Source organism: Pipistrellus kuhlii, unplaced genomic scaffold (genome assembly GCF_014108245.1).
Source record: "Pipistrellus kuhlii isolate mPipKuh1 unplaced genomic scaffold, mPipKuh1.p scaffold_m20_p_18, whole genome shotgun sequence".
Classification (NCBI taxonomy): domain Eukaryota; kingdom Metazoa; phylum Chordata; class Mammalia; order Chiroptera; family Vespertilionidae; genus Pipistrellus; species Pipistrellus kuhlii.
In genome coordinates this window covers 12,012,599-12,026,118 of record NW_023425493.1, presented here as the reverse complement: position 1 = coordinate 12,026,118, position 13,520 = coordinate 12,012,599, and the positions used below count along the sequence as shown (strand labels likewise).

Below are 13,520 nucleotides of genomic sequence, written 5' to 3'. Positions count from 1 at the left end.
TGAGGCGGGCATGCTCCACGGCCACTCACCGCCCCCGTATCCGGGCGTTGGCCAGGCTTGAGCGAGGCTTCGGCGATCAGGGCTCCGAGTAGAGGAGTAAGCGCCTTCAGCTCTGCACGTCAATCAAGTGATGAGGCGTTCGTAACCTGATTCATTGGGAAGTGCCTGTAATGGGCCGGTGCTCGAGGCCTCCTCGCGCTGTCACTCAGCTTCACCACAGTCCCCAGCAGTGGAGGCGATGCAGCCACCCAAGGTTCAGGGGTCTGAGGTCGCCCTGCTCGACTGAACAGTGCTCCGTACCAGGATGGGGATCTCGGAAATCCAAATAGGACGTCAGCCGTGGAGAGTTTATTTCCGGAGGGAGCACCTGTGGCTGTGAAGGGACTAATCCCAGACAGGCAGTGCCTCCCCAGAGACTGGGGGGTGAATGTCTGCTACATCGGAGGGTTTGGCTGAGTGAACAGGGAAGGCTCGGAGGATTAGTAGCTCTAGGCAGGCGGGAGGCATGCAGGCGGGGAAGGGGGCACAGCCTGGAGGCAGGGGGCCCCAGGGGAGTGCGGGAGGATGGCCATTGGACTGGACGGGAGAAGTGTGAGTCACTGCGAGAGGCGAGGAAAACAAGAGGAGCTGCTGCTCTTCTGGGTTGAATTTTGGAGAAATTTGTCTTAAAGCAATGTCACAGGTTGTATTAAACATATAGCTCAGTACTGTCTTATTTGCGCATGGCTATTTTAAAACGTTTTTTCTTTCAGAATCACTTTGTTGTAGGGAGGACTGAACTGTGGATGTGAAAGTGTGACGGGAGTGTGGAGTTCCTACAATTTTAGAACCAGGTGGTTTTCACATCACCCACTGATGCTAGTATCACCTAAGAATCAAAACCGAAGCAAACTAATAAACTTGAGTTGGTTCTGTCTTACAGATAATCACAGCCAATCCTTGGAACACAATTGCTCTTCTCTGTGGGGCCTTCTTGGCTTTATTTAAAGCAGCAGAGTTTGCCAAACTGAGTGTGAAGTGGATGATCAAAATTAGGAAGAGATACCTTAAAAAGAGAGGTCAGGCGACGAACCACATAAGCTGAAGCCACCCTGTCCATGGACCTGCCCACGCTAATGGAGGTCTCACCACTTCCACTTTGATAGACTGAGCCACCAGCACTCCTGAACTCACCTGGGAGACGGGCCTGCTGGGAGGAGCCGCTGGGGAACAGATCCAGTGGATGACCTTCACGTTATTTAAGCACTTAAGTTATTCAGGAAGTTTTGTGTAGGACATGTGAATAGGGTTTGTGGAAGATGGAACTAGGGCTGGTTTCTGAAGGATTGTCGACGCTGCCTTTCCTTCCGGTCTGGTTGGTGTGCAGCTCAGCGCTGTTTACCTGGGGTTTCCCCTGAGGTTTTTAAGTGGATGGACGAGGGTGTGGCTGCCAGGATGTGCAGGTCACGCTTTGAAACCTGAGCACTTTACACAAAGGGCACACACTGACGTCTCTGGCATCGCCTGCCGTTTCCGTCGTCCGGTCTCTGACAAGTTCTCCCCTTTGTTAAACGTTAAATGAAACTTCTGAAGTTAATACTGTAATTAGATTTCCTGTGGACTGACTAGCCATCTTAAGAGTTTTTGTTGACGCAGGTATGAGTTTAGAGTGATTAACAAGCGGAAGCACTAGTGTGAATGTACAGTTAGGTGCCTATTCAATGTATTTTGATGGTTTTATTAGCAGGAATAAAAGGTTAGTACAAAAGGAATCAGTGTGCCAGTATGAATATCTGTTAAATCAGTAGGCACCAGTACACTTTCCTTCTGTGGCCTCAAATCAGAGGCGGTGTGAGCCTGGACTCCTGAGGTGGATGGATCTGGCCCCGAGGTACGTCCTGACTGCGCCCAGGGAAGGTGGGGTGGGACAGTCGGTGGGAAGCGTGATGGCTCAAGGCCATGAATCCGCTGTTAACCCTCCAAAACCACCGGAGTATGTTTCACATGGTAGCCATGGGCTGACTTAACGTTATGAAGTCGTTTCCAGAGTTTTAAATTATTTACATGCCCTTAGCATCCAAAGAGGACTTGGTAGCATTTCCTGAATTTCATAATCTGCCTTTAGTTAACTCAAATGTGTGATGGGTCTTTTTTTTAAAATCTCATGTCTAACTTAGCAAGAAGCTGGTTTTGGCTGAAGTATTAAACGTGAACTTGTGTACAGAAATACTCCTGCTGCTTTTCCGTGCCATAGAGCAGCGGTCGCCAGCCTTTCGGACCTCACGGACCAGCAGTGGTTCACAGACCACCGGGTGGCGACTGCTGCCGTAGAGCATGCAAATTCAAACTTCAGCCTCGGCCTCATCTCTAAAAACCTGACTGTAAGGCAAATGCAAAGCCAGGCATAAAAGCATACATTAGCAGTACTGAGAACCAGGTGTGTATTCGTAAAGTATCTCTGAAAAACGACCACCACTTTAATATTAGTTAACCCTTTGCACTCCGCTGCCCCCTCTCAGGGGACATCGGAATTCTAGCATATCACTCAGATGTCCCCTCTCAGGGGACATTGCAGTTTATTAGTGATTACAGGGAATTGGGTTAATTCAACGCACCCGCTGCAAAGTAGCTTTGAGTAGCTGGTAGCCAATGTCCAGAATGTTTCGGAGTGCAAAGGGTTAACATCTTTAAAATGGCGAATAAAATTTGCCCCAGTGAACAGCCTAAAACGGAATTTTCTATGTTGTGGAAAGTTGAGACCTCTTAATTGTGCTTTAGTGTCAGTAGGTAGTTAGGAAGTGAGCAGTTTTAACTCATCAAAGAAAAGTAACTACATACTGGCTGCAGCCCGCCGAAGTCCGCTCTGGCTGCTCGCGCCTAACCCTTCTCCACAGCATGGGCAGTCAGCCCGAACGTCCCCTTTCTGGAAGGGCTTGCCTCACTCTCGTTCTGCAGTAGGATCGCCCTTCCACCCGGCCGGCCGGCCGGCCGTGGGTTAGCGCGGAGGATCTGGCAAGAGCACCGTGACCTGGATTTGTCTCAGGTGAGGGGCTGCTTGAGAACACGGTGAACTAGGAGCCACACACTGAACAGGAAGCGTTCTGGGGGCCACAGCGAGCGACGGGTTGCTTTTACAAGGACCTGGGCACAGCGTGCAGACTGGGCTAGAGCTCTCCCTGGGTGTGACAGGGTGGAATCGGACACCAGTCGTTGAAAACTTTGAGAACGCCTGGCTTCTGATTCTGCTACCATCTTCCTGCCCCTCACAAAAATGCTGTTATTTATTACAGACATTCAACATTTATCCTCCTGGGTCTATTTTAATTAAAACTGACATTTAAGGTAAGTTAAATCCATCCTCTGAACATAGAAGGACGTGAAGGATATCCTAGAACTTGAGTTTTATGCAAATATTCTGTAAAACAGGTATACTTTGGTAAATGGCTAGAACATTCAATTTGGCACAATCTTCCTATTTTTTAAGACTGTATCCTGCAATTTGCCTTAAGCTTTCCTATATTCACACACGTATGAATGATGTATGTGTATATATGTATAAAGGGGGACAGCTGCTTCTGAATGCCTAAACTTAGAGCTGAAAAAAGCAGTGATGAGATAAGGCAAAATACAAACATAGACTTTATTAAATGCTGCTCAATCCCCCAGTGAAGATCTTCCATTACAAAACAGTTTTCCACACAACTGCAAGTTAAGAGATTGGAATGGTACTCTGATAACAAAATTTATGAGAAATATTTGACCAAGTAAAAACATACAAGACTCCTATAGTCACCCTTCTTAGAACTCTACAGAAGCCAACCGCAGTTCCTTTAAGTGAAGCCGGGCAGTGGCCAGGGCGCTCTGCGTCGTCCGCAGGGACCCAGGGGCAGGTGCTGAGGGCTGGAAGGGCCCTGCCTTCAGCCGCGGGAGGGGAGGAAGAGGAATGAACTGAGAGGAGCCCCAATCTGCTCATCGTTCAGGAGTTGCAGGTAAGGGGGATACTCAAGAGGAGCAATCGGAAGAATTTGGTTTACTTTCCTAGCTTTTATTTATAGTTTGTGCTTTGAAAAACCTGGAGATTTAAGCTTTTTTTTTTTTTGCTCAAATTCCAGAGTACAGTAATATTTCCAACGGAGGAAGGCTTTTGGCAGTTAATTCCCCCCATCATATTTCTGAGAGGGACAAAGAGAAAGGTGAGGATTATACCTTAGTTTTATTTAGGAAATACTTTTTTCCTAGGATGTAACTAAGGTTTGCAGCAATGTGAAAAGCACATTATAAAAAGGGAAAAATATACAGAGCAGACTATTAATCTATGTGCAACACAATCAAAATAGAATTCAAGTCATAATTCTTACCACTCCCATAATTATCTCATATTATAGATGATAAAGTTCATTTCTGTGAAACTTCAGATGTGACACAATAAATCAATGATTAGACAAATGTTACAATATACTGTGGCCATGATAAAGCACAGGGCTATGTTTAGTCCATGTATTTTTTTCATTTACAGTTGCCAGAAAAAAATTGGCCTTTTAATTATACTGATGAGGTTTCATGATTTTTACATTTTTTAAAAAATTGTACAAAACTGTGCCTATCCAACAGAGGCGGCATGTTTCTCTTTATTTGTCACTTGTATTGCTGAGAATACTGTGCATGTTGTAAGCATTGTTCTGGTTTTCCAGAGCTTTCTTTAGTTTTAGCTCCTCTAATTTTTTCCATAATTCTTCACGTTCCAATTCCTTCTTTTTCTCTCTGTAGATAAAGCAAAGTTTTATTTCAGAACCTGAAGAACAGTTTGGCAGTTTGCTAGAAAACACTGTTCATCCACATTGCACTTCAATCCCTCTCCTAAGGTGTTTGAGGACAATCACCTGGAGCACCTCAGTACTCCTTGTCATTCTCCTACATCTGTGCTTCTGTACCAAACTAAAGTCACTATTTTACCTCTTCTACATATCATCTCTATCACCACCATGCCCACCATATCATTGGTGCCATAAAAAAGTATAATAGTTTCAAGTGTACAACATAGTGATTGGCCATTTATGTAACTTACAAAGTGATCACCCTGGTAAGTCTAGTACCCATCTGACAACCTGCATAGTTATTTTATTGACTATATTCCCTATGCTGTACTTGACACCCCTGTGACTGTTTTTATTATTGGCAATTCATACTTAATTCTGTCACCGTTTTTACCCATTCCTCCAACCACCCTCACATCTGGCAGCCATCAGTTTGTTCTCTGCATTTATGAAACTATTTTTTCATTTATTTTGTGTGTGTGGGATTTTTTAGATCCACATATATAGGAAAACCAGATGTGTGTGTCTTTATCTGACACAATTCACTTAGCATAATACCCTTTAGGTCTATCCATGTTGTTGTAAATGGTAAGGTTTTATTCTTTTTTATGGCTAATATTCTGTTGTATTATATAAAACCATAATCTTTTCCCACAATGTTTAGGTTGTTTCCATAACATTGCTATTGTAAATAACGAAAATGGGGGAGCATACGTTTTTCGTTGGGGGATTTCTCTACATCACATTCTCTCCAATGCTTAGTTGTCAATTAATTGGTGATAACCCTTCTGATATCTCCTTGTGGTTTCAATTTGCATTTCCCTGATATGGAGCATCTTTTCCTTTATCGGTTGGCCATCTGTATGTGTTCTTGGGATAATTTCTATTCAAGTCCTTCATCGTGTGTGTGAGTGAGAGTGAGAGAGTGAGAGAGAAATGGTATGGAATTCCTTATGTGGTTTAGATTTTAAACCCTTATTGGATGTATCATTGGCAAATATCTTCTATTCAGTAGGTGTTTTTTTAATTTTGATATACACACTTTTGTTTCTCTTGCTAGAGGAGACATGCAAATATTACTAAGACAATGTCAAAGGGCTTACATCCTATGTTTTCTTTAAGTTTTATGGGTTTGGGTCTTAAAATCCATTTTGAAGTTTATTGTTCTATTTGGTGTAAGAAAGTGACCCAGTTTTATTCTTTTGTGTTTGTCCAGTTTTCCCAGTATCATTTTTTAAAGAATGTGGCATTATTCCATTGCATATTTTTGCTGCTTTTATTATAATTGGCCATATAGGTGTCATTTATTTCTGGTATGTTTCCATGCCAGTACCATCCTGTTTTAATTACTGTAGTCTTGTAGTATAGTTTATTAGGTAGCATGACACCTCCAATTTTATTCTTCTTTCAAGATTTCTTTGGCTCCTCGTAGTTGTATGTAAATTTTAGAATTATTTGTTCTAGTTCTGTGAAAAATGCCATTGGTATTTTGATAGAAACTGCTCCTCTATGAGCATAGTATATCATTCCATTTATTTGTATTTTTTCTAATTTCTTTCTTTAGTGTCTTAGTTTTCTGAGTGCAGGTCTTATACTTCTTTGGTGAAATTTATTCCTAGATATTTTATCCTTTTTGATGCATTTGTAAGTGGGATTGTTTTCTTATGCAACCAACTTTTCAGCATTAATTTTGTATCTTTTTACTTTAGTTCTAATGGTTTTTTGGTGGATTCTTTAGGCTGCTCTCATATTAGTATGTCATTTGCAAATAATGACAGTTTTATTTCTTCCTCTAAAATATGAATGCTTCATATTTGCTTGTCTTATTGCTGTGGCTATGACTTCCAATATTATGTTCAATAAAAGTGGGGTAAGAAGACATCTTTCTCTTGTTCCTGATCTTAAAGAAAAAGCATTTAGCTTTGCACCACTTAGTATAATATTAGCTGTCGATTTGCCATATATGGCCTTTCTTAGGTTGAGGTATGTTCCCTCTACTCCACTTTGCTGAGAGTTTCTATCAAATGCTTTTTCTGCATCTATTGATATGATCATGATCATGATTTTATCCTTCATTTTATGTGGTATATCACTTGATTTACAGGTGTAGAATCATCCTTGCATCCTAGGATGAATCCCACTTGATCATGGTGCCTGATCTTTACAATGTATCAGGGTATTCAGTTTTCTAATTTTTAAAATTGATTTTTAGAGAGGAAGGAAAAGGGAGAGAAAAACATTGATTGGCTGTCTCCTGCACGACCCTTACCAAAGATAGATCCCGCAACTGTGCATGTGCCCTGAATGGGAATTGAACGGACCATCTTTTACTGCATGGGATGCCAACCAACTGAGCCACACCAGCCAGGGCCATAGAGTTTTCTTTTTAACCTTTGTACTTCTATGGTATCAGTTGTCACTTCCCATTCATTTGATTTTCCCATTTCTGATTTTATTTGGGTTTTCTTTTCTTCCTTAATGAGTTCAGTTAAAGGTTTACCAATTTTATGTTTTCAAAAAGTTGCTCTTGGTTTCATTGATCTATTGTTTTTTAAAACTTTAATTCTGCTCAGGTCTTTATTTCCTTCTTCCTCCTCATTTTGGATTTTGTGATTTTTCTGATTCCTTTAAATATAAGGTTAGATAGCTTGAGGGTTTTTTTTCATGAGGTAGACCTATATTGCTATGAATTTCCTTAGAACTGCTATATCCCATAGATTTGGGATCACTGTGTTTTCATGTCTCGGGGCATCTTTTTGTCTCGATCTTATTAAGTAGTATTTTATTTAGCCTCTATGTATTTGTGTTTCCCAGTTTCTTTTTTATAATGGATTTCTAACTTCATACCATTGTGATCCAAGAAGATACTTGATATTATTTCAATCTTCTTAAATTTGAGACATGTTTCATATCCTAACATTGTGGCCTATCACGGAAAACAGTCCATGTGCACTTGAAAATAATGAATATTCTGCTGTTTGAGTGAAATGATCTAAACACATTAATTAAATCCATTTGGTTTGTCATTTAAGCACCATTTCCTTGTTGATTTTCTGTCCGAGCTATCCATTGATGTCAATAGGGTGTTAAAGACCCTAGTATGTCTGTGTTACTATTTTTCCTTTTATTTCCACCAATATTTGCTTTATAAATTTTAGGTGCTCCTACACTGGATGTGAATTTATTACAAGGGTTATAGTCTCTTTTTATATTGGTCCTATTATCATTACGAAGTGTCCTCCTTTGTCTCTTGTTATAGCCTTGATTTCAAAGTCTATTTTTCTAAGTATTGCTACTTTTTTAAAATTTTTTTTTGCATTACCATTTTGAATGAAATGTCTTTTTCCATTTCTTTACTTTCAGTCTCCATGTGCCATTTGATCAGAAGTGGGTTTCTCATGGACAACATATGTATGGGTCTTGTTTTCTTATATTTCAGCCACCATATGTCTTTTGATTGGAGCACTTAATCTATTTATATTTAAAGTAATTATTGATAGGTATTGGTTACTGCCATTTTATTACTCCTATTTTTTATCCTACCACACCTGTTTCTTAAGTCCCCCTAACATTTATTTCTTGTATTACTAATTTGGCAGTGATAAACTCTTTTAGTTTTTGTTTATTTTTTCTGGGAAGCTCTTTATTCTACAATTTTATTCCTTTTTTTTTTTCAATGGGCTGCTCTGATGTCTTTAAGAAAACATTTTTATTGATTTCAGAGAAGAAGGGAGAGGGAGAGCTAGAAACAATGATGAGAATTTTGATCAGCTGCCTCCTGCACAATCCCCACTGGGGATTCAAACCTGCAATACAGGCACGTGCCCTTGACCAGAATTGAACCCAGGACCCTTCAGTCTGCAGGTCGATGCTCTATCCACTGGGCCAAACCAGCTAGGGCTGTCTTACTATTTTAATAATCTTTTAAAAATATATTTTATTGATTTTTTACAGAGAAGAAGGGAGAGGGACATAGAGTTAAAAACATCGATCAGCTGCCTCCTGCACACTCTCTAGTTGGTACATGCCTGCAACCAAGGTACATGTCCTTGTCCGGAATAGAACCTGGGACCCTTCAGTCTGTAAACCGATGGATGCTCTATCCACTGGGCCAAACCACCTAGGGCTGTCTTACTATTTTAAATGATAGTCTTGCTGGGTAGGTCCTTGGTTCTTATTTTAAATATTTCATGCCAATCCCTCTGGTCTGCAAAATTTCTGTTGAGAAATCAGTTGACAGTCTTGAGAGCTCCCTTGTATGCAACTCACTGCTCTTAAGATTTTCTTTTAACCTTTTAAAAATTATAATGGTCTTTTTATTGAGCTTTTTAGAGAGGAAGGGGGGAGGGAAACAGGGAGAAACATAATCAGTTGCCTCCCATATGGGCCCCTACTAGGAATCAAACTGGCAGTTTTTTGTACAGGACTCTCCATCCAACTGAGCCACCCAGGCAAGGCTATGATGTGCCTTTATGTGGGACTCTGGGATTAATATGAGTATTTCTTTCACCAGGTTAGAGAAGTTTTCAGTCATTATTTCCTCAAATAGGTTTTTAATCCCTCGCTCTCTCGTCCTTTGATACAAAAGTTATGTTTGATGTTGGTCCAGAGGTCCCTCAAACTATTCTCATTTTTAAAATTATTTTTGTATTCCAAATTTGGTTATTTTTTATTGTCTTCCAGATCTCTGATTCATCCCTCTGCTTTTTCTAATCTGTTGATTCCCTGTAATGCATTCTTCCTATCTCCATTTTTATGTTCCATATCTCTCTTCCAAACTTCTCAATGAGTTACATCTATTTTTTTCCCTTAGTTCATTGAACATCCCTTGCACTAGTATTTAGAACTCTGCTTCTGGTAGCTTGCATGCTGCCATTTCATTTAGTCCTTTGTCTTGTCCTAATATTTTGTTTGGTATATATATCTTTTGTCTCATTTTGGCTGACTCTGCGTGTTACTTTTTATTAGGTCAATCTATATCTCTCAGACTTGGCAGAGTTATCTTATGTAGTAAGTGCCCTGTGAGGCCCTTGAGATGGGTGCCCTTCCGTTTTGTCTCGATTGCTGTCAGCATGTCAGTGACCACAGCAGATAAACTGCTGTGTGGATACTGACTCCATGTAGCAGGAGGTGCTTTAGTGGAGCTGTGGTGTGAGCTGGTTGGGTAGGGATTCTCTGGTTTTAAATGAAGCTGGCTAACAGGTGTCTTGGTTTTGAGAGGTGTGGAGGGAAGGCCCATATTAGCCATTTGTGCCCTGCTTGGGGCCATCTGGTGGGAGCTGCAAAGTGATCTGTGGTTGACTGTCACTTGTGCTGTGTTTGGAGGCATTTGAAAGAGGGTATGTGGCAAACCAAGATTGGCTGCCAATAGTGCTGGGCAGCACAATGAGCTGAGATCTGTGGCTGCTTATTGGAAACTACGTTCTGAGCTACCATGGCCACAGCTAATTCCTAGCTTGGAGCCACCTAATGGAAATTACAGCACAAGTTGAGACCAATCTGATTGGTGGTTTTGGACCTTAGAGTCCACAGCACAAGCCAAGGCAGATGGCATCGGACAGAGGTTTTTTTGTTTTTTTTTAAGTATCTTTATTGTTAAAAATATTACAGGATGTCATCCTCCCCCGCCCTCCATTGACTTCCATCACCACCCAATTGTCTGTGTCCATGGGATACGCATATAAATTATTTTGTTAGTTTCCCCGCCCCTCAGAAATGGGACTGAGTTTTAAGGACTCACCAACGCAGGAGCATGTGTTAGCGAGGTTAATGGGGAGCTCAGATTTGTACCTACCAGTGCTTCCATTTCCGAAAGCTGCTTTGCCCCTCCAAGTCTTGCCCTGTAGGTCCCTGGTGCAGGCCCCTCAAGGGGAATGCCTGGGACTTCAGCAGCCCTCTTTCTCACTTGGACATAATCCCTGATGGTGTTTACAGCCAGATGTAATGGGCATTCCTACCTGTACTGGCGCCCCTCACTCCTGGGGGGGAGGGGGGAGGGGACACCTCTGCAGTCAAGATATCCCTCCCATCAGACTCCTTAAAGAAGTTATGAGTTCTGTTCAGCTAGTCTTTGGGTGGTTCTCAATGATGAGTTTATTGGCTTTTTGTTGTTTTTTTTTAATGTGGGAGATGTTTATTTAACTGGAAGTCTTGACCAAAGTACTTTTACATGGACCTCTTGTAGTTACTATTAGGTCAAGATCACTCTTCTATATAAGATTCTATATGAGATTGGCCTTGAAGTTAATCTGAGACCATTTTCCGCTGGAATGTATCACTTTCCTAGGCACTAACCAGACTGTAACTTGCTCTCTCATCTCTTACACATCAAATGGAAACTTCAAATCATTTCTCTCAAAAACAAAACACAAATTTAATCTATTTTATATGTTGTTTAAAGTACTTAATTTCAATTTTGAATATAAGAATGTGGGCTTATAGTTCTAATATGATTTAAGGGGACAGAGTTACTAATCAGTGCAGAGTAAGATATGATGATTATTTAGTCATGTTTTCTTTCCATTTGTTCCTGGGCTCAAATATATATTCCTGTCTAACAGAGGGCTATTTAGAAGAAATAATGCATTGACTTACTTATTGATAGTCATGGTAGAAAAGGCCATCCTAGTCTAATTGAAATAGATGAGCTTTTCCAAACCGAGTAGGTAATATACTCATTAGAAGTAAATGGTAGCTATTATCCTCAAATGACAGGTGGGCTCAAGTACAGTGGTTACTCCCACCTGAAGTTTAAAAACCACTTCCTTCTCACTCATATTATTTCAGATTATTTTGTAATAATCTATGAAATTCTCAAAAGAGGTAATCACTAAGCCAAGTTCCTAAATACTGTGTACTATCTTTTATTCTCTAAAATATTACTGCAAGGAACAAAGTATTAACAGTACGAGTGACAGGCATATCGTTACGTTAGTTCTCTTCCCATGACTTTAACATGCCACCTTGTTTAAATGGGGAGCTTAAAAACACTATTATGTGCAAGGAGTAGATGAAGAGTAAAGTTCACTATGGAAGTCCATGGTGACAACAATGCTTTTCATAAATATATAAAAAATCAAATTGTATGAAATAGTACAAAAAGCTTGTTCATTTTTCATTCGGGTTTTTAGCACATTGCATTCAAGTGCTACAAGACTGAGGAAGTTTAAGGCTCAGAAAGTAACCAACAGATTTGATTCACATTAAAATCATAATCTAACCAACCACTAACTTAAAAGTGTTGAGACTTTCAAATCATACTGCTTAATTGATTTTTTAAACATGATAATTCTAACTTGGAGAAAATATCTCATTAATTTAAAATGTCAAATACCTTTGTCTTTCAGCTTTGTATGAACTAGTAAGATCATCGAAAAGCTTGCCATTCATTTCCATTAGGGTTTTCAGCACATTGTAAACCAGTGCTACGATGGTCCTAAAACGAAAAATAAGCCAGTGCTGAGTTATTGATGTCTCTAGCAGGAAATGTAACACTATCATCTGAAAGGAGTTAAATGTTGGCTGGTTCACTCAATCCATTTTAGAGATGAAAGGAGGAAATGCTACAGGTCACAAAGCCAGTGGTATAGAGATGGTCTGATTCCAAACTGTTTCTCACCAATGTATCATGCTCAGATTAAACTTTCACTAAAAATGCTATGGTTAGCTTCATGTCTGCTCTAATCATCTTTTTTTTTTTTTTAAATATATACTTTATTGATTTTTTTACAGGAGTCATCAATCAGCTGCTTCCTGCACGCCCCCTACTGGGGATGTGCCCGCAACCAAGGTACATGCCCTTGACCGGAATCGAATCCGGGACCTTTCAGTCCGCAGGCTGACGCTCTATCCACTGAGCCAAACCGGTTTCGGCTGCTCTAATCATCTTTTAAAGGACCGGAACCCAGCTGCTGTGGCTCAGCAGTTGAGTGCTGACTCAGAAAACAATATGTCACCAGTAAGGGGCATGCAGGAACAGCCAGTCAATAATGTTTCTCTATCCCTTCATCTAAAAAAATCGATAGAAGCAAAACGAACATGTTGTCATAGAATTTAGAATATATGCCGACTAAGCATCACTTACATGACCTTAAGCACTCCCTGTAGAGATGAGAATGCTATTAGCGGCAGGTCAACCCAACTTGGCATTGGCGCATCTCCACAAATATTAGCTGGGTCTGACCACATACTGGTCTGGTGCAGAATGTCACACTAAAAGTCCTACCTTCAGGGAGATTTGTAATTTTAAATTCAAATTAAGAAGATACAAACACATAGTACTATGTGATGTTAACCATGGAATAAGTTCCAAATCTGCATAGGCTTTATGTATGAGTTAGGAGAGCAAAAGATAAAAGGTTAAAAAGCCAAAGACACTTACGGATTCCAGTGTTCCTTGGAGATTTTGTACAAACTACCAAACATAATTGGCAGAATTTTATCAATATTCTCCTCAATCAAACTAAGAATATATTCATTATTCCAGAAGTACAACGCCCTTTCTGCAACCTGAAAGAAAAATATTTATCAATGTCAAAAACGAGAGATAAAAGTAGTAGTATAAAATATGGCTTTGTTGAGTACATCATACCTGAAAATGAGAACTGGATACACACTTAGATATTTGCTTAAAAAGGGGCTCTTCAATTTTTTTGAACTGTGTTGGTTCAATGACATCTAAGATTTCTTCAATTTCTCCTAAAAACATCACCTAGGTTAAAAAAATTT

General features: G+C 40.2%; 2 protein-coding genes across 8 annotated transcripts in view; one reads left to right on the top strand and one right to left on the bottom strand.

Annotated features, from left to right (window-relative positions):
- PACC1 (proton activated chloride channel 1) overlaps positions 1-1,747 on the top strand; it is a 36,142-nt gene extending 34,395 nt beyond the window's left edge. For all 3 annotated transcript variants that reach the window (XM_036442653.2, XM_036442657.2, XM_045583116.1), the window contains one exon: positions 923-1,747. In XM_036442653.2, the coding sequence (XP_036298546.1) occupies positions 923-1,084 (162 nt within the window). In that variant the 3' untranslated portion in view covers positions 1,085-1,747. The remainder of the gene's footprint in view (positions 1-922) is intronic.
- A 1,853-nt stretch (positions 1,748-3,600) lies between these two features.
- The window catches only part of PPP2R5A (protein phosphatase 2 regulatory subunit B'alpha), a 60,636-nt gene continuing 50,716 nt past the window's right edge, over positions 3,601-13,520 (bottom strand). For 4 of the 5 annotated variants that reach the window (XM_036442648.2, XM_036442645.2, XM_036442646.2 and 1 more), the window contains 4 exons: positions 13,384-13,503; positions 13,174-13,301; positions 12,127-12,228; positions 3,601-4,740 (listed from right to left, as the gene is read on the bottom strand). In XM_036442648.2, the coding sequence (XP_036298541.1) occupies positions 4,608-4,740; positions 12,127-12,228; positions 13,174-13,301; positions 13,384-13,503 (483 nt within the window). In that variant the 3' untranslated portion in view covers positions 3,601-4,607. Of the gene's footprint in view, positions 4,741-11,487; positions 11,537-12,126; positions 12,229-13,173; positions 13,302-13,383; positions 13,504-13,520 lie in introns of those variants that run through there. The other variant, XM_036442647.2, reaches the window with a different exon arrangement.